A 20274-nucleotide genomic window follows, 5' to 3' on the forward strand; every position below is an offset into this window, starting at 1 on the left:
GGGGGCTGTGCCCCAGCCACAGAAACAGAGACCCCTGTGGTCCCTGGCCAGGCTGGAGCCCACCTGCTTTTACTGGGAGCAGTTGGGATGATGGGCAGAGGGGTTGCTGGTGTCCTGGGGCTGGAGCTGTGGGCTCTGCCCCTTCGCTGCCTGCAGCCACCTTGGTCCTGCTCCTGCCCCAGAGCTGGAATGAGACCCCACGTCGAGCCCTGAAATGCCACTCTTGCCTCTCCCACGGGATTCCCATCAGCTGCTGGTGTTTGCCCCCTGTGCTGCAGGAGCATCCCGAAGAAGCCCTGCCCGGTTGAAAGGCAGGTCGGGAGCCTGCCCTCCCGCAGTCTCACCAGCCCTTCCCCGCAGGTGCGCTGCCGACAGATCCCAAGCCAGGGAGATGATTTCCACCAGCTCGGAGAGGTTTGCAGACGAGCAAACCAAACCCCGCTGGCTCCCCGTGCAAGCGCCTGTCCTCTGTGAACTCCCGCGCGTCTCTCGCAGCCGGGCTTGTGGGAACAGATTGGAGGCTGCTGTGACTCAGCTGCTTCTCCCCTGAGAAAATCCGCCCTGGCACCACACTCAGCTCTGCGGCTGGGGCTGCCGGCACCTGGCAGCCTTCATCAACAAATGGCCTTGGGCAAAACATCCCAATTTCCACTGCCAAACACTTATAGGGGAGAAATCCAGCATCTGATCTTGCGGGAAGTCGGGGCAGCAACTCCGCTGCTCTACTGAGCTGGGGGGAAAAGTCCTGTCTCTACCCAAAACCAAGCACTGGGCTGGAGCGGCTGCAGCATGGGCTGGCTGTTCGGCTGCCTTCTGGCCTGTCGCTGCCTTTTTCTAGCTCGTTATAACTTTCTCAAATTCTTCTGTGATTGTAATTTTCCTTGCTGGCGCTCAGCCTGAAGAAACAGTGGTTTGGAAAGTTTGCTCAATGACTCGAAGGGAAGAGGCTCCCGTGCCTTTCATGCCCTGTGCCCGCTGGAATATTTTTTTTTCCCCGGGGCTAATCTGTGGAGCATCACGCTTGGCTTGACGAGTTCATGACGCTCTCAAGAAACAAAGCCAAGCCTGGTGAGTGTGCACTCAGCTGCTGGGAAGCCCCAAGTGCCGCTGCCGGGCTCCAGGCATTGCCGGCAGGTCTTTTCTGCTTCTCTGCTTCACGCAGTGCTGCCGGTCGGGATCCTGGTCAGGCTGGTCCTGCGGTGGGCAGAGGGGACAGCCAAGATGGCAGATGCTGGAGCAGCGAGACTGACCCCATGGTGTGGGGCTGGCGTGCTCCCCGCTGGGCTTTTCTTCCATGGAGGCAGGCAAAGCAGCAATGCCGGACTCGCAGTATAGTTGAGGGATGGAGGGGCCTGGAGAAAGGCTGGTTTGCTCGTTGTTGCTTTCTCACGTCAAAAGGGAAAGGTACTCGGTTTTCCACCCGTGGTTTTGATGTTATAACGCCTCTCGGCACGGTGCGGGCTGGCATGGCTTTAGCATGAGTTTCACAACTCTTTTGCGGGTTTCATAAATCCCCAGCTGCTGGAGTGCTGTGATTTTGTAACTCCCAGCTGGCTTTCAAACCTGTCTGGAGCGCAGCTTGAAACGGTCAGCTGCCTGCTGCCCCTTGGACGACAGAGGCTGGCAAACCAAATCCCAGACACTGGGCTTTTATCTTGCTTTTCTTGCTCGGGGCAAGGGAAAGGCAGGCTGCAGGCGCTGCTGAGGAGGAACCAGAGCTGCCCTGGGAAGCAGTTTCCTACCAAAGGCTGCAGATCCTGGTCAGCCCCATGGGTTTGATAGATACCAACACCATGTCAGCATTGCTACCCCAAAACTGGGGGCTTTGCGACACGCTGCTGCCTTGGTGTGCACCCCTGCCAGCGTATTTCCAATTTAATGCTGGCTGTTATTCGATCCTGCCAAGTTGTTTGTGTTTACGTCACTATGATCCATAATGAAACCCTCTTCCCGGCTGAACCTGGTTCCCAGTGGTGGGAGTGGGTACGCACAGCAGTGGGGAGGGCAGGGGTCTCCTGCCAGTCACCCGGGACGCCCCTGTGCATGGGGCATCCCCTATGGTCCTGGCCCTTCAGGATGAACTTGGGAGGGGGCGAGGGGGCTGGAGGGGCTGGAGCCTGGGGGCTGGCATGTTTTGAGGCTGCAGGCAGGGTGGGGGTCCCTTGGGGCCCAGAGTGACAGTGGGTGTTGAGCTACAACCAAGCCAGATAATGCTTCATCCCCAGCAGAGCCTGAGGCACAGCGGTGTCGTGCATTAAGCAACTTAATGCGTGTCTTCTTGTGCTGCGACAGGGTCCCCTGTGTCCCTCCAGGAAGGCTGCAGGCTGGCGGTGGCTGAGGAAGTATCTCTGGCTGGGGGTCCGGCAGGGAGCACCTGGCAGCGCTGCCGCCCCGGGCGCTGAGCTGCAACCTGAGTGCACGCAGGTCGCTGGCTCCCAGGCTCGGGGCAAGCGCAGCATGTGTGCTGGGAGAGCTGATCCGCGCTAATCCCATCAATATTTCACGGCGCTGTGGCCCTGTTATAATTCCTCGCATCATCTGGGATGCTGGCTGGGACGGGGTGCATTGCCAAGTGAAACACGAGAGCTGCCGTGGCTTCGCCCTGGCTCCTTGGGCATCGGAGGGGTGAAAGGGGCTGGCTGTGGGCATTTCTACCCGCTGCGGCGGGTAGGGTTATCTGGCAGAGATGGGTGAACACAAACACGCTGGCCGAGCGTGGGCATCGTGGGCATCCACCTGGCTTTGCCGTATGCCAGAGCGGTGGGATTGTGCTGTGACGGGCAGCTGCTGGCACAGGCAAAGGGCAGCTGACCCTGGCACGGAGGGGGCTGTGATGTGGGACAAGCCTGCTCTGCCCAGTCCTCTCTCCGTGGGCCACGGTGTTTAAGTGACAACAAAAAGGAATTAAACAGTAAGCAGACTGTGGGCTGTTGATCAGGGCACTAAAGCATCTCCTTTTCCTAAACGCCATTTGGATTAACGGGGAGAGAGCATTAGAGATAAAATCTCCTTGCGTGGCCATGGGGAGGGCGGTTTCCCAAGGCTCCATGGCATGACCCAGAGGGCCCCCTGCTCTGGGCTGTCCCCTAGGCTAGGACAGGGGCTGCAGGGCTGCTCCGATGGGAAATTCCCCTTCCAGCACCTTGCTGGCTCTGGGCTGAGGCTGGAGCACAAGCAAGACCTCTGCTCGGCAGCACTGCTCTGCAGGCAGAGGGATGCAGGTGCGGGAGAGGGTTGGCTCTGGTTTGGCTCTTGCCTGCTGCTGCCTGCATCCATCCCTCTCTGGCTCTTGGGAAAGCCGTGCAAATAAGAGCAAGGCCCTGGCCTTCAACCTCGTGGGGCCCTAAATTCCTTCAGTTAATCTCACGGGGGCAGCAGAGCAGGCGAAGGCTCTGAAAATAGATCTGTTTCCAGCTGCCTATGACTCGTGTTAATTAATTAAAGCCTCGCAAGCTCGGGCCTGTAAATACGCAGTGCCGAACGCGCCAGGCTCTGCTCGCTCTTTGCTCATGCACTAATTACCCCACTGCGAGGCCAGGAGCTAACGCAGCTCCAATTTGTGCTGGGTTCGGCTTGCAGCCACGTGGGAGGGCTCCTGCCTGTGCTGCCTGAGCAGGCAGTGCAGTGCCCTGGAGAGGGAGGGAGCCTTGGGCAGCCCCATCTCAGCCCTGGCACCCCCTTCCCCAGTGCTCACGGACCAGTTCTCCCCATAACCAGCCCCGCAGGCTCCAGCTGTGCCTCTGCTACGGTAGGGGATGGGGTTCGGAGCAGATGTGGGGCGCCAGCCGCCTCACAGCACCCGAATCCCCCATCCCTGGGTAAGACAGGCTGGTCAAAAGCATCCCTGCCTCGTGGGCAGAGGCTGCTGCTTCAGCCTGCCCTCCTGCTGCCCATGCAGGGCCCTGGGTCCGGCCGGGCAGGGCTGCGGGTGAGCCCCGCTCCCGGTGCGTGGGCACCCCACTTCTGCAGGGTGGGCGGAGAGGCGAGGCGCCGTGAGGCGTGGAGGAGACGCTGGGGTTTTGCCCAAGGACAGGAGGAAACGGTAATTAGCTGCTGGAGTGTACAGGAGGTGAGGGTGGGAGGACGGGGAGCACTGGAGGAGGTGGGTAGCGTCTCTGCTCTGGGGTCCCTGGGAATGGGGACGGGGAATGGGTCCCAGCATCTCGTGCCGGGCAAGGGGGTAGTGGCTGCTCGGTGAGTGTGCACGAGGGTGGTGGGAGCACCCAGATGGGTCCCTCCTCAGCTGAGACCCATCAGTGCGTGGGGACAGGGGGGATTCAAGCCTTTGCTGCTTTCCCTCCCACCCATGGCACTTTCAGTAGGCAGGACCCTGGCAGTCAGAGGCCTTGGGAGTGGCATGTTAGCTGGGCTCCACACGGGAGCACCCTGCCCCTGCCACCCTTACCAACCCTAAAAGGTCCAGGTGGTGGTGAGAGCTCAACTGGGGCTGACCCTCATCCCCAGACGATGCTCAGCAACTTCAGCACAAACCTGCTCAACACTAAGCCCTGCCGTGGGTCTGGCTCCAGGTCTGAAGGGTGTGGGGTCAGGGTGGCCCTTGTCCCCTTCTTGGAGACCTCACCCCTCATGGGGGGTCGGTGTGGAGTGAAGGGGATGAACCCGCATCCGAGGGTGCCGGTGCTGGGACTAGGCACCGCATGGCTTTGTAACCACAGGCTGGCAGCACCCAGCCACCCCGCCAGCTTCGGAAGCTGTAATCTGGCGTGCGCAGGTACAGCATCTCCCCACCTCCTGCTCCAGCTGATTTCCAATTGCCCTAGATCCAACCTGCTGATTACATACAGCACTTGGGGTTTTGCTTTTGGGAGGCCTGCCACTGTGACGGGTGAGGAGGGAGGGTTGGCCAGGCGCTGAAAGCTTGCGAAAGGAAAGCAAACACAGGCCTGAACCTGGCAGCTCCTGTCTGTGGGGAGGAGCCGCAGAAGCCACCCAGGACAAAAAGGCTCCACACAGGGCCCCAGAGAAACCATTAGCCGCCTGTGTTTCCAAACAAGCTTCCACCATGGGTAAACGAAGACTAAATGGGGAGGCATGTGCTAATAGGAGGGAGAAGATGGGGCACGGTGCCTCGGTCAGGTGTGCGATGCGGGATGCGAGGAACCGGGGTGGGTTTGGGGAGCGAGGAGCCTCGGCGGGCACCGTGGCACCGGCTGGGTGGCTGTGGTGTGACGACACCGCGTGTGCTGCGTTGGCAGAGCGGGGCGATGCTTATCTGCATCTCATTTTATCTTATTTTACAGTTACGAGCCCAAGTTACCAGCCCTTTGCCTCCCTGGCCTTGCGAAGGGCTTGAACGCAGGCTCCTCTCCCAGAGACCTTTTTGGGGCTGTATAACCCAAACCGCCCGTGGTGAGCGAACCCCCCCAGCCCACCCAACCCCTCCCCACGTGTCGGGTGCTGACCGTCCCCGGGCCGGGGCGGGGGGGGTTTTTTGCACGGCGGCGTCTCTGCCTGCCGTGGCTCTGCCGAGGGAAATGGTGCCCCCCGCCTCCCAGCGCGGGCAGGGGTAGCCCAGCCCCGGCCCCCCCCCCCTCCCCGCCGCTCCCGCCCTCCATCCTTCGCGGGCCCCATGCGGGTGGCCCCGGGCCGGGGCTGGGCACCGCGGCCTCCGCGTACCGGAACCTCCGCGGCCGGCAGGGGGCGGTGCGGGGCGGGGCGGGCGGCGCGCGGCTCGGCTCGGCTCGGCACGGCACGGCACGGCGGGGCCGGGCTGCGCCGCGCCGGGGCTGCGCTGCGCTGTGCTGTGCCGGGCCGGGCTGGGCCGGGCCGGGCCGCCCGCACCTGCTGCGTCGCCGAGGAGCGCCGCACCGCACCAGGCAAGTGGCGGGGAGACGCGAGTGGGGATCAGCCGTCGGCTGGGTGCTGGGTCCGGGTCCGGGTGCTGGGTCCGGGTCCGCAGGGAGGGCCGGGAGGGGCTGGGTCTGGGCGCCGCGTCCGCAGGCAGGATCCGGAAAGCTGGATGTGGGTGCTGGGTCCGGGTGCTGCATGCACGGGCAGAGGCTGGGCGCTGGGGCTGGGTGCTGAGTCCGCAGGGCAGGGTCGGGGGTGCTGGGTCTGAGCGCTGAACCTGCGGGCAGGGTCGGGGGTGGTGGGTTTGGGGTGCTGGGTCCGCAGGGCAGGATCTGGGGTGCTGGATCTGGGTGTTGAGTCCAATGGTAGGGCCTGGGGTGCTGGGTCTGGGTCCCGGTCTGGGTCTGCAGACAGGGTTTGGGGTGCTGGATCTGGGTGCTGAGCCCACAGGCAGGATCTGGGGTGCTGGGTGCGGGTGCTGGGCGCACAGGTGGGGTCCAGAAGAGGAGCAGCAGGGGTCTGACCTGCTGGGGTCGAAGTCCAGGGAATGATGCCTTGGGGGAAACAGGGAGGCAGAGCCTCGGGGGCAGGAGGGAGAGGGTTTCTGGGGAGGTCTGATGCAGGTGAGGATTTGGGGGTGACAAGCTGGAGGGGAGGTGGCAATATGCAGGATCTGGTGGCAGCACAGGTAGCTTTTTTGGGGGACAGCTTTGGGGCGTGGGCTGAGGTGGGGCTGGAGGACCTGGGCAGGAGCGACGGGGGGACACGCCGAGGGTGTAAGGAATGACGACGGTGGGGATTGTAGCCAGACAGGACACCAGCTCCTGGGGAGAGGGCTAGATACAGCCCCTCTCTTCCCCAGCAGATCAGGGGTCTGTGGGGATGGGGACTGCTGGCGGTATTTGGGGAGGCTGAGTGTTACCTGGGGGCAGCTGGTGTTCCAGCCGGCTGGGACGAGATACTAAACCGATGCAGGTGGTGCAGTGCAATCCCTGCCTCCCCCCCTTCCTCTCGGGAGGCAGAGGGGCACTGGACGTGGCTCATCTAAGCCCTGGCTCCTTGGGATTCATTTCCTTGGGATGTATCGCTGTGGGGGCTGCAGATGCCCCCGGCTGGAGGGGACCGGCTTGTGCTGGGTGCTTGTCTGCGTTGGGGTCGAGCTGCATCTCCCTGCCGATCCAAGGGTAGAAGGGACCTGCCGGGCAGCACTGGGATTTGGGGCTCTCTTTGCCCTCCCCATCCGTACCCAAGTGGGCCAGTGGCTTGTGCCTGGCCTTTAAAACCGAGAGCGTGAAGTGGGAGGGGGAACCGTGAAAGGGCTCTTCAGGTGCCAAGAAAAACCGTCTCCAAAGACAAAGAGAGTGCCCAAAATGGATGAGGAGTGCAGATTCCCCCAGAGGCAGGGAAATTATCAATAACAACAATGGCATTTGTTGTGCTAGTTGGCCTACCACCGCGGGCTCCGGCTGCTTTGCCTCCCTCTGTGGTGGGCACAAGCTGGGACCCCACACATGAACCCCAAACCCAGGCGGAACGGCCGCGGCGATGCTGCGCGCGTGTCCCGCAGGACGTGTCTCTGCTTCATCTCGGTTTGGCCAGGCTCGCTCTGCCCGGAGGCATGAGGGGCAGGGAGCTGCCCCCCCCAGCACGCCAAGATCCCTATCTTGACCTTGTTTTTGTGTTGCAACCGGAGGGGAAAAAAAACCCAAAACCCCAACAACCCTTTCGGTTCCTGCAGATGAGGGCTTTGTGTCGTAGGCTTGTTCTCCCCCCCCGCCTTTTCCAACATCCATTTGAACCTTTCACCACTTTCTCCGCCAGGAATGCAGCGGGTTTGCTGGAGCCGGGAGGTTTATTCAGTAAATCTGGCAGGTCGTGTGCCGGGAAAAAGCATCCAGGTGCGCCGGGCCAGCAAGGGGGGGCTCTGCCGGCACCCCGTGCAGGAGAGCAGCGGTGGGTGCAGTGGAGACACGGTGCCAGCCTCGCCTGGCCGCGTGTGGGGAATTTCCCTCCCTGCGCTTGCCTGCCGGCTCCGCTTGGCATCTTGATGGGACTTGTTGGGAAGCGGCTCATGTGATGGGTGGTTTGCGGGGGGGAGCCGGTCGCGGGGGACCCGTTGCCTCTCAGGGAGGGGGGACACAATGTCCCCAGAGCTTTTTATGTTCCCCTGCTGTGAAAGCCCCCCTGGCAGCGGCCGGCTGCTGCTGCGGGTGCTGGGCAGGCGCCTGTTCCCGTTCAAAGGTGAGAGCTCCCTGCACCACACCGCTGTCACCGTCCCTCCCCGCCTGGCTGTGCCACCGCTCCTGGTGATTTACAAGCACAAGGGCTTTGCCATAGCAGGGTCGTCACCAAACTCAGCTCCTCCATCTTCTTGGGGCCTGAGCTCCGCCGTTCGGAGATGAAGGAAGCCGAGGGTTTCAGGCACCGTGTTACCGACTAGTGCAGGGGCCAGGATGCAGCTTGGTGATTCAGGGTGTGCTCTGGCTTGTGCTTTTCTTGTTGCTTAAAAGCTCCCCCCAGGTACAACACCATCTCCCCTTACCTGATGGAGGGCTCTCGTTTGCCTGTTGCAAAGCCCGGCCCATGCAAATAAGGTGGGGAGCTGATTTTGGGGCAGCAAAGCTGGCGGTATGCAAATGGCTGTGGGAAAGGTCAGATGCTGCTGCCTCGCGCCGTGCAGTTTTGAATGCAGAGTTGAATATCAAATTGGGTTTGACCCCAGATTTGGAGCTTTGTTGGAGGGAAAGCGAAGCAAACAAGAAGACATTGTCAAAGCTGGAAGCCATAAAACTGTTCCTGTCATCTGGTTTTCCTGGACTTCTGAAAATAAAACAGTTTATCTTTGGAATAAATAAAAGGGAGAGGGACAAGCTTGCGGCAGAAAGCCCCACGTTGACACCAGGCGAGCTGGGTTGCGCTCCAACTCTTGCCCCTGCTTCCGAGGGGACCCCAGGTCATGCGTGATTTCTGAGCCTCAGTTTCCCCTTGGGGAAGCCCCGCGCCACACCGATGGTGGGAACCCCAGGCATTGCCAAGAAACGTCTTTGAAACTCAAACCTGGCTTTGGAAAAAAACTGGAAGACAAACCGGCTCTAAACAAACACCCGAGTTAATTCCTTGTTTTGCATTGTACGAGCCCAGTGAAATGAAACACAGTGCAGCCACGGGGACGAGCAAATGGATGCAAATGCGTCAAAAAGCCCCAAAATCTGCTGGCTCTGAAATGTCCCTTTTCATTTAGGGTTAGAATTTTTTCTTGTTTTCTTTCTAATTGTTCCTGGGAATTTAATTCTACAATTATTTTCCTGCTTCTGCTGTGGAGACAATGTGCTTCAGCCACAAAGCCTTTGAAGGCTGAATTGCAGATCGCATCCAGCACTGAGCCACTTGGATGCGAATGCCCCCTCGCTGGGAAACTTTGCTGTGACATGGAGGGCTGTCCGTCCAGCTGTCCGTCTGTCCATCTGGTTTGCCGAGGGGCTGCCAGCAAACGGTGAAGCCTGGCCTGCTGCAGCGGAGGTGGGGAAGGATGGAAAATGTTGGGGTTTGGGGGTGATGTTGCTAGTGCCGAGCGTGCCTGTTCCCTGCCGTGGAGGAGGTGGGAGTCCCGGGGGTCTGAATCCCGCATCCCGAGGCTCGGCGGCCGCGCTCTGCGTCCCCCGTGGCCTGGATGTGGGGGCGGGCTGGTGGCGGGGTGAAGTCAGACTCAGGCCACCGCGTCTTGGCATCCTCCGGTTTCACTTCCCGGTTCCTGCACGGCTCCTGGCTGGGCTCTCGGGTGCTCCCAGGCTGCAGGGTCAGCCCAGGGCTGCTGCTGTGGGGTTTCTGCAGGGGCAGACATGTTGGATGGGAGGGAAGAACTGCAGGGGCTGTGTCCTCACTGCCGGCTTGCAAGACAGCCCCCGGCACATGGGGAACTGCTCCCGCAAGGGGAGATTCGATGCCCTGCCTGGGGGTGCTGGGTCTGGGCTGGCTGAGGCATCCCTTAGTGCTCCGGGTCCTGCCACCGAGCTGCAAGGGTTTGCCCTTCAGCCTCCCCGCCGTGCGCTCTTCCCTCCTGGGCCAGCTCTGAGCAAGGCTTTTGAGGCAGTGGAGCTGGGCAAGGAACTGTTTTGACTGATGGCTGGCGTTGGTGGGTTTTCCATACAGACAGGGGGTGGAGGAGTGCTCTGTCCCGCCATCCTGGGCACGGTGCTCTTGCTGCCTGCGTGCAGCGCTCCGGGAGCTGCTGGAGAGGAGCCGTCCCCACGCCTGGCAGGCGGCTGCAGGCAGGTGATGCCTGCCCATGGCACAGGCTGGAGCAGCTTTCCTTATTGTCTCAGTTGGGTTTTTTGGGTGGGTTTGGACAGGAATGCTGGGAGAGGTCTTTTGGGGCCTTGGCAGTGAGCTCTGTCGCTGCCTGACAGCCCCTTTGAACCTCCTGCTCTGCATCAGACCAGACCTGACAGAGGAGAGGAACGAGTTCTTGTAAGAACAGTGAAAATGGGGAGCTGGGGACAAGCTAAAACACCCCACTCCCTGCAGCTGTGCAGGGGGACACCATGGCTGGGCCCTGCCCCTCGCTGAGCAGGCAGCATGCCCTGGTGGGATGCTGCAGGGGGACAGAGATAAAGGCATGGTGCGGGGGGCCAGTGGGGCAAAACTGTCAGAAATTGGATTGTTATTCGTTTTATTGCTGATGGATCAGCTTGTCTTTTCAGGGATGTTTAGATGTCTGGCTCTTGCTGGCACTAGTGCCCCTTAAACCAGCCCCCACCCCCAGCTGGCCCCGCTTGCTCTCCCATCCATCACTTTGCTCCTTCACGTGCCTCCTCCCTGCCGTGATGTTGGCGGGATCAGAGCTGGGTGCTCTTCTCTGCTGGATGCACTGGCTCTGCCGGCGGCAGATGGGGGCCATGCCATGCTGGGGGAATTTGGAGCCCGTTCCCATGGCCCACCGGTGCCCGCCACCCCCCCTGCCCAGCTCCACGGTGGCTGTGCTGTGCATGGGAGCTTTGTGGCAAGAGCAGGGCAGATGCTCCTTGAGACGAGCCAATGTCGCTGCTCTCCCTCCCCTCTGCTGTGCCTGAATCCCAAATTTGGGTAAAAGAGGGATATATCTGCTTCCTGAATCACCAAAGCTCCTGTGCATGTCCGCTGAAGCACCTCAGGGTCGAGTGTGGTTTTGTTTAAAGAAAGCAACTAAAATAAACTCAGCGAGGGGCTCCCAGGCGGTCACTGTGCTCCTTCCCTCCCTGTCCCCAGCCCCCAAACCCGGCACAGATCCCCTCTTCCTGGAGGGCTTTCAGCACGTTAGCATTTTTTTCTTGCTGTTGTTGACAAAAATCCTGGCTGGTTGAGAAATATCTGTGCGGCAGCGCCAGCCCAGTCCCACGGGTCAAATCCTGCCCCTGCAAATCTCTGCTGGGAAGGACGGCTCATCCCGGGCTGGCCTTTGGGGATGCTGCTGGGGGCAGGGGGGTACCTTTGCAGGGCACCCCAGGCACAAGGCCATGAGCAAGCCCCTGCGACGGACAGACGTATGGACACCGTGGGCTCGAGGTGGACCTGATGTTTTATCATTTGCTGGTTGGGCTCCGCAGCAGAAGCAAAGTGCTGGAAGTTCATCAAGGGCTGAATTAAAGTTGCCTGGCAACCTCCATCCCTGCTCCTCTTCCCACATCTCGCAGGATTTCCCACCCAAGGTCTGCTGGCTCTGGGGAGGGGGGGCCCGAAACGCACCACGCTCGCAGCCAGGCAGGGGCCAGGCTCGCCTCTCGCTGGATGGCTCTTTTCCCATAATTGCCTGGCTCATTCCCACGCCTGGGAGCCGGGAGCTCTCTCCACCTCGTCCCCTGGGGCAGGCGCCTTTCCCCCCAGCCCTGCGCCGGGAATGGGTCGGGCTGTTTTGGCTGAACCCAAGGGCAATTCGCGTGGGTCCCTGGGTGGGTAAAATGGTGCTGGGCCAGTGGGAACATGGCTGGGGGAGCGAGTGGCGGGGGAGCTAAGGGGGCCGGGGGGAGTCACGGGCCAGGCTTGGCCCCAGTGAGTAAAGCTGAATCGGCTGCGTGGGGTTTGGAGCGCCTGGGCTGGCTGCCATGAAAAAGCAAGGTGTAAACGGTGTCTCCTGGTGCAGTCACTGCCAGGAGTCTTGTTAAGGCTGTTTTGCAACCCCGTAACCCAGAGGAGACCTGATGGAAATCCTGGTCCCCACCGGGAAGCCAGCAGCCCTTGCTTGTAGCAATGCACGATGCCAAGAAGGGCAGCCCATGAGGAGGGGAGAAAGGTCTGGCAGCCATTCTGGGAGCCTGCTTGTGCTTTACTAGAGCTTGGTGGAGCAACCGCAAGCTGTCCACAGAGCAGCAGGATGGAGAAGCGTCCGATTGCATTCTGCAAATCTCTGTCCCGCCATCCAGGATGGATGCTGGGGTTGAGCTGCAGAAGGGCTGCTCCCACTGGGCGTTTCCATTCTTTCTCCTGGGTTCCCTTTAAATTAAAAAGCTGGCATTGTTTTCTGCTGTGCAGCTGAGGAAACAGCTATGGGGGGCCCATAAAACCCCAGCTGAGGTCCTTCCATATTTGCCAGCCCCACTGACAATGCAGTTCCCCCCCCCCCCCCCCCCAGCTTGCGGCTGGGTCTTGCTCCCAGGTTTTGCTGCCTCATGGCTTTGAGGACTGCGGGGCAGCAGAAGCTCCCGGTGCAGCGGCCGTCGAGGGGTGCGGCAGCTTTGGCTGGTTTCTTTGGCCCAATCCAGGTTGGTGAGACCTGCCGCTGGGAAATTCGCTCATCAAAAGCTTTTTGTGCCTCCAGAGACGCTGGTCGTGGGGATTTTAAGGAGGTGCCGACTGGGCCGGCTCGTTTGGGTGTGCTGCGCTGGCTGGCTGCTGGTGGGAGGCTGAGGCCGGCACAGTCACGCTCGCACAGCTTCCGTCGTGACCCAGTAAACCCAGTCAGACCTGACCGGGGCTCGCTCGCTTGCTCGCTCCCCTGCGCGCTCATGCACGCCTGCACACCTCTGCTGCCCTGCTGCTTTCCTGGCGTTCCCCGGGGACCAGCAAACCTGTCCCGCTGGTGGGAGCTGGTGCCTGGGTTGGGCTCGCCTGGCTCTGCTGGGAGCCGTGGCTGCATCCCGCAGGAGCACTGGTAGCCGGCGGTAGGAGGGTGGGCTTTGGCCCCCGTGGACGTTGGACATTGCCATTAGAGCAGCTGGTTCCTGGCTTCGCCCTGCTCTCGGGGCGGCTGTCAGCCCCGTGGCCGGATCCTGCCTCCACCAACCTTCTCCTTCAGCGTCACTGGCTGGGGCGGGAGCTGGGTCCGGATTTTGGGTCCTATGTCAGCCCCCCCTGTGCAGGGAAGTAGGTGAGGTGTTGAGGGGCTTGGGAGCTCACTCCTGGGGATGGGGTGGGCTTCTCTGGGCCGTTTTCTCTTAAACCCCAGATTTCATTGGAGCTGCTGCTGCTTTTCAGCCTCTTCCTCTCCCCCTTTTGTGTCCCTCCCCCAGAGAAAGCTCTCTGTGGCATTTCCCCTCCTGGCTTTTCCCTGTTTCCCATGGAAGGGCTGGGCCTGAGCAATCCAGCCACCCCCAGCCCAACCGGTGGGTCCCATGGACCAAGATCTCCCCTGTCTCCCACCCCGGCCCTCGCCTTCACCCCGAGCTTTGAACTTGCACCCTGCCAAGGGAGAAATGATGGGTTTGGGAGTGTTTGGTCTGGCTGCAGCCCGTGGTGACTATCTGAGTGGGGCCAAGGATAGTTTCAGTTCCTTCTTGCTCTTTCTCCCCCACACTAGGTATGAAAAATAAAAAATGAAAAAAAAAAAAAATAAAGAGGAGCTCGGAGCAGCCCTTCCCTTTGAGTAAAATATTAACTGCCTCTTACAGCTAACTGATTAAATGTCCTTTAGGACAAAGTTACATCTGATCTTGGGCAAAGGAGCCTTTGGAAACAGGTGTAGCTGCTCCCCTGGAAGAAGCAGAGGAGCCCAGCCTCAGTGGCAGAGGAGGCTGCTCCCCCCTGCCCCTGCCCACCTAGAAACCCTGCACAGCCCCACAGCTTGCTTTATTATTTTTATTTCCCCTCCTTGTGCTGGCTCGGTGCTCACGCTGGTTAAATGTTAGCCGGGGCTGGCTCGCAGTGTGGCACTTGCCCTGTGATAAGCAACATCCCTGCCTCCCTGCCCGGCTGCACTCCCAGCTCCAATCCCCATCGCACCCAGAGCCGGGCAGCAGGCAAAGTTCAGGGCTTGTTTGTTCGGGGGAGATAAGGCAAGGATGTCTGGCAGCGTGCAGGCAGCTCACAGGGCTGTTACTCATTTATTAAGAGATCGTTGTTTGTCTTATTGTAAGAAGGTTTCTCCTCCCCTCTGCTTTCCCAGCCCAGGTGCATGGCAGCTCTTGTGGCTTGTGCGTGATTCTGGGCTTGTGTCCCTGCATGGAGGCCTGGGGAAGGGTCCCTGCAGCTGCCATGGTGGCCCCAGTCCTGCTGGTGGGATGGAGAGGGGTCAGCATGGGGCTGGTTTGAGCAGTTTCGGGTGATTTGGTGCTGCAGATGTGACCCTGCTGCTTGCTTTGCCCAAAAAACTTAGTGGCTTTGGCTCATGCTAGACATGGTGCCACCAAAGCGACTTCTTTCTCATTGACCTCCATCCCCACTCACCCACCTTGCATCACCCTACCAGGCCCATCGCTCGTGAGGAGACCCTTGGTCCAGACAGGGCTTGTCCTGGGAACAGAAGTTCTTTGGAGGGAGGATGCTCTGGGGTGCTGTCCTCTGCTCCCTGGGGAGCTCAGCCCCACAGGCAGCACCCTGCCTGCTCCCAGGGCTGGGTGCTGTATGGGTGCTCTGTGCTGGGCCGGTGCCTGGGGGGCAGCGAGGCAGGGGGGGACATCTCCCCTCTGCCCCATTCCTGGGATGCTCCAGGGCAGCGGCCAGTGCAGGTGCAGGGTCTGGGTCTGAAGCCCCCTCTGAAGGAAACAGCAGTTTAATGCAGGCTCCAGGACTATGGCTGGATCCCACATCCAGCCTCTCACTTCTCCTTTTCAGCCCTGAAGCCTTTTTCACTTTCGTTTCACTTTGGTTTTACCTCCCCTCTGCCTGAGACCCGGTGAGGTATTTCCTTCAGGGAGACTGTCTGCCACAAGCGTGTTTGAACAGCTTCTCTACAGGGTCAGGTATTTGGTTTGTATATATATAAAAAAACCCCAACCCTAAGCAAACATATAGGTGCTGTTCACTTTATGGGGACGTCTCCCGTTCAGAGATACCCGATCGTCTCCTTCCTCCTTAGCGCCTGCAAAATGAACTGGTGGCTTTGCTCGAAGCAGCTGGGAGAGGTGGGGGGTTATTCAGGAGGGATAGGATGCATGAAAGCGAGAGCCGAGATAGATGCTGAGCTTCAAGGCAGCTTGGGATGAAAGAGAAACTGAAATCTTATGGAAAAACACTGGGGGGGAAAAACTGTTCTTGCTTGAAAAGACTTGATGAAGATGCCAAGCGGCTCCTGTATGGGTTTTCCTTTGCTCTGCATCACTGAGTGCCTGCAGCATCCTTCTCCGTGCCTCTGTCCTCAGGAGTCTTGTCATTTCAGGAGGGGCAAAACTTTGGGGACAAGTGTCTCACACGGCAGGAGATGGCCAGCCGTGCTTTCGGGGAGTAGCGGAGCCCTTGGGCTCCTTGGGAGCCCCCCGCTGCCTGTCCCACCACAGCTGCTCTTGGGGAGCGGGGCTTGGAGTACCCCAACACACCAAGAGACCTGCAGAGGGGCTTGGCCCCGAGCCCCACTCTCTGCTTCTGGGGGTAAACATGCCTGATTTTTGGGTGTGAAAATGCAGTGGGGGATCAGCTGGCTCCACAGAAACGTGTCCTTTGGTCAGGGGGAGGTACGGGAGAAGATGGCTGGGAGCAATGGAAGGAGGAGCCCGGAGCAGACCTGGAGGAAAATGAGCCTCTGAGCAACCAAAGCAAGTACTCAGCAAGTGACTGCTGCTGCTGCTGCGACAGAGTGGACACTAAGCCAGGGGGATGCTGCGGGGGTTCGCTCCGCTCAGACTGCCCTCCCTGCCCTGTGCTGGCTGCAGGCTCAACGCCTTGCGCTGTGCCTCAGTTTCCCCTTTGGCAAACGAGGGTTTGCTTTTCCCTGAAGCCATCCCTGGGCTGAGGCCATGCCCGGTCAAGCGTCCATGCATGCGTGCAGCCAGCTCCTTCCCAAGCTCGCTTGCTCATGAGGTGCTGGGGACAGTGGGAGTGTCTGACCTGGTGCTCTGTGTTTCAGGAGGGTTTGGCGGCCAGCCCCATCCTGGGGAGCTGGGGAGACCGTCCCGAGGATCGGCTGTGCCGGCCCGGAGGCAGCAGGCTGGGCAGCTGCCCTCGCTGGGGGAGTGGGAAGATGAGCGGAGGCACGGCCCATCTCCTGACGGCTCTCTTTGTGGCGGCAGCCATGGGCTACCAGTCACGGCGGTCTGCCACCGACCTGGATGCCACCCCCAGGACAACGGTCACCTTTGATGGTAAGGGGGTGCAGGTCTTGGTGGTGGTGGTGGTGAGATTTGGGATCTTGCCGGCACCAGGTTTGGTGCATCGTGACTGTGTCCAGCCTTCGCCAGCCCCCGGAGCTGGGGGCTCAGCACTGGGGGGGTGGCTACAGGGGGGCCTCCAGTCCCCTGGGCTCCAGAAATCAGAGCCTGCATGTCTGTCTGGTGTTGGGTGCCTGGAGTCGATGTGCCCCGAGGGATGGAGCAGGACAAAGGTATCTCCCTAAAAGTCGGAGGGGACAAGAGCATGCAGGGAGCCAGCTTTGGCCAGTCCCCAGCCCTGCCGAGCAGCCCTTGGACTGTGTCCTGAGCCGGGCATCACACCCGGGCTGGGCTCTCATGGCCCGGATAGTCAGCAGGGAGCTTTCTTCCATGATTTTCTCTAATTGCCACTGGGCTCTTGGCCTCCAGCCTCTGTAGTGTCAGCCAGTCCCACAATGTTATCGTGCCTTGGGCATCCACACGACTTTGTTGACCTTGTTAGTGAAGCCCAGCTCAGCGCTCGATGGTGGGAGAGGGTTTCGATGGTGGGAGAGGGTTTCGTTTGCAGCTGTGGTGCTCTTTTCTCCCCAGGCAATGCCTCCTTTTGGGGGGGTCATTCCTTCCCCAGCTGCCTCTGAAGTCCCAAGCCCCACAGGACTTTCTCCTCCTGTGGTGGGAGGGTCTGAGCCTGGCTTGGCATTCCTCTGGCCAGGGCTGAGTCCCACCCCACACTTCTCAGCACCCCAGATTGGATGTTTTCTCTGGCTTGGTGGGCAGGGAGTGCCCAGCCTTGCTGCGGGAGCCGTCCCCTTGCATGGCAGTTTTGGTTCAGGTTTTTTGCATACTTCCTTTTGGGCTGGCTGGGTTTGGTTCGGAGCTCAGGTTGCTGCCGGTGTGTTTTTGCTTCCTCCAGTGGTTCCTCAAACAGGGTGGCGGGTCCGTGCTGGGCATGGATGTCGCAGGTCCCACCCCGAGCTGCCGTTTTAGTTAGCAGGGAGAAATTTACCCTATGAGCCTGAGCCCAATTAGTGCCTTTCTTTCACCTCCTACCAAACCTCCCCTCTTCCTTTCCTCCTGCCATAACCACTGGCACCCGGCGCTGTCTGCCTGATAACCTCGGTGGGTGTCTTCCCACCCACTCCTGGCTCCATCCTCTGCCTTTTCCCCGGTGGCTCGCGGCATGCCTGCCCCAGGGTCCCCCCTCAGCGCCCCATTCCCTTTGCAGAGCTGTTGGGCGTCCGGCACTTCAGCGCACACACCCTCAACTACAGCACCCTGCTGCTGGAGGAAGACCGGGGCATCCTCTACGTGGGCGCCAGGGGAGCCATCTTCGCCCTCAACTCCAGTGACGTGGCCGATGGCTCCCACCGCACGGTGAGCCCAGCCTCTGGCCACTGCCGGCTGGTTGTCCTCTCCTGTCCCACGCTGCCCAGTCCCTGCCCGAATCATGGCCACCCTAACCCTGCTCATCCTCCTGCTCGCCATCTCAGGTCTGGCCTGGAGGTGCTGTCCCCAGGTCTGTCCCCAGGTCCCCTGTGGATGCCTGGTCCTTCTCCCCAGCCAGGCAGTGTGGGGACAGCGGTGGGAAATGTCCCCAAGATCAGAGATGCCTGCTTCAGGGACAACCTGGCAGGATGAGTGGCAGGGGGGGAAGCACACCCCTTTGCTCCCCCTGGTAAGGACACCCCAAAATCCTCCAGGCTCCTGCGGGTGCTCTGGGGTTTCTGCCCGCAGGTCAGGGTGTGGGACCGCTCTCGCCCCGGGCTGGGGGGATGCAGGCAGGGTGCTATCTCGCGCTCTGAGCAGCTGTCCCCTCTCTAAATAAAAGAGGATTTTAGCATCTCTGACAGCTCTGGCAGAGGCTGGAGCCTGCAGTGACGGGGAGACCACGCAGTGGTGGGGGGTCACACAGTGGCAGTCCCTCTTCCCCTTGCAGATCCACTGGGAAGCCTCCCCGGAGAAGCAGATGGACTGCCTGCAGAAGGGCAAAAACAACAAGGTAGAGCCGGTGGGTGAGTGCCAGGTGCTGGAGGGGGCCACCGCCACTTTCCCCGGGTGGTGATGCCTGTCCTCCCTCTCCGCAGACCGAATGCTTCAACCACGTGCGGTTTCTGCAGAGGCTGAACAGCACCCACCTCTACGCCTGTGGGACCTACGCCTTCCACCCGCTCTGCGCCTCCATTGTGAGTACCATCCGGCCCCACGGCTGTCACCTGTCCCCTGCCACCATGCCACCCTGGAGTGGCACAGCCCCTGCCCTGTCCCACCATCTCCTGCAGCCCCGCTCCCTTTCTGCCCCTGTCCCTGCCCCTCCCCAGCTTGCGGGGGGAGGCGAGTGACCCCCAGTCTGGGGTAGGTCGGTTTGGGGATGCAGCCACCATGACGCAGGTGCCCAAAGTCCCCACCCCGGCGCTAGTGTTGGACTCTGACCCCATAGCGAGATGGCCGGGGCGGGGATCGGTGCCATGGGGGGGACATGTGAGCTCAGTGGCGCCAGCAGGGTGGCATGTGCCAGCACTGGAGCTCGTCCCCAGTGCAGGGTCCCTTCCCAAAGCGGGGCTGCAGACTGGCTGGTGGCCAGTAGCAAGCATGCCTGGGGAGGGTGACGGTAGCAGGTAGCAGGGAGGGTGACAGGGAGGGTGACGGTGGCAGGGCTGATTCAGCAGCCCCTCCCCAAGGATTTCCCGGACCAGGTCGGGGTGGGGGGGGGGTCTTCGCGTGGCTGTGACTCACGGCAGAGAAGCTGGGGGCAGCCACGTCCCCCCAGCAGTGGGACTTTCACCCCTGGAGCGGTGGCTCCTTGGTGACTCAGCCGCCCTTTGCCTACCTCCCTCCCTGAGCTGGGTGGCAAAGGGGTCTGGGGCTGTCCCCAGCATGGCTGGGGAGCCCTGGAGGGGCCATGCCCATTCCCACAGCCGTGCTGCCAGTCCGGTTTGGCCATCGCACGCCCTGGGAGTCAGGTGGAAGAGCCGCGGAGCTGGAAGGGCCCCGTCATTATTTGACGCACTTTGAACTGCAAACCCCAAAGAAGCCGTGATGGGGTTGTCACCTGGGGGACCCAGCCCAGCTGGGCAGTGTCTGCCGGCCAGGCACAGCCCGGGAACATTGGCTGTGCTGGCTGGCTCCTGCCTGATGCCCGCACGATGCCAAAGTGGAGTACTAGGCCTCCCCTTCCCCCCTGAGACCTCTCCCTGCTCTTGGCTGGGGGCTCTGGCTGTCCATGTGGTTTCTGACCAGCTGGAGGGTGCCGGGGGAGTTTGTATTGCCTGGACAAGGGCATGGCTGTGGGCATTGCTTTGTGCCCACTAGCAGTCTCTGAAGAGAGCCTGGGGCTGGCAGGCGAGGCAGTTCTGTCCCCTCCTGTCTAACCCGGTCCCCTGTCCCCCTCAAGGATGCCGACAGGTTCAGACTGCCGTCCCACTTTGAGGAAGGCAAGGAGAAGTGCCCGTATGACCCTGCCCGTGGCTACACCGGCCTCATCGTGGGTAAGCGGCACCTTTCCCAGATTTGGCACGGACATGTGGGATGCCACCGACCCTGGCTCCCTCCCCAGTGGCCCCACGGGTGGGTCCCCAGCCAGGTGGGCTCTGCATGGGAGGGCCTTAGCAAGCCAGGACTTGGTCCTCCTCCTCCTCTGCCTGGGGCACGGGGATGCTGGGGGCTTTCGGGGCTGTCCCTGCTGTCCCCAGGGTGCGGGGCTGTGCTGACGGGTGCCTGCCCTGCCCAGACGGTGGCTTGTACACGGCCACCCGCTACGAGTTTCGGAGCCTCCCCGACATCCGGAGGAACCTGCACCAGCGGCCACTGAAGACTGAGGAGTCCCCGCTGCACTGGCTGAATGGTGAGATGTCCCTGTGTCCCCCCCGGGACTGGCATCATGGGCCATGGTACACTGTGCATCGCCTCGGGGAGTGTGGAGCAGGGGTAGGGGGTGGCCCTGGGGTCCTGTGTGGTTTGCCATGAGAGGAAACCA

General features: G+C 61.0%; 1 protein-coding gene across 10 annotated transcripts in view; it reads left to right on the forward strand.

Annotated features, from left to right (window-relative positions):
• The window catches only part of SEMA4G (semaphorin 4G), a 29675-nt gene that overhangs the window by 4660 nt on the left and 4741 nt on the right, over positions 1-20274 (forward strand). For 4 of the 10 annotated variants that reach the window (XM_030030304.2, XM_030030299.1, XM_030030300.1 and 1 more), the window contains exons 2-7: positions 16061-16295; positions 17527-17675; positions 18238-18300; positions 18386-18484; positions 19693-19786; positions 20029-20142. In XM_030030304.2, the coding sequence (XP_029886164.1) occupies positions 16175-16295; positions 17527-17675; positions 18238-18300; positions 18386-18484; positions 19693-19786; positions 20029-20142 (640 nt within the window). In that variant the 5' untranslated portion in view covers positions 16061-16174. Of the gene's footprint in view, positions 1-3727; positions 3749-5288; positions 5371-5706; positions 5838-14746; positions 14961-16046; positions 16296-17526; positions 17676-18237; positions 18301-18385; positions 18485-19692; positions 19787-20028; positions 20143-20274 lie in introns of those variants that run through there. The other 6 variants (XM_030030308.2, XM_030030305.2, XM_030030309.1 and 3 more) reach the window with 6 other exon arrangements.

This window comes from Aquila chrysaetos, chromosome 11 (assembly GCF_900496995.4).
Source record: "Aquila chrysaetos chrysaetos chromosome 11, bAquChr1.4, whole genome shotgun sequence".
Taxonomy (NCBI): Eukaryota; Metazoa; Chordata; class Aves; order Accipitriformes; family Accipitridae; genus Aquila; species Aquila chrysaetos.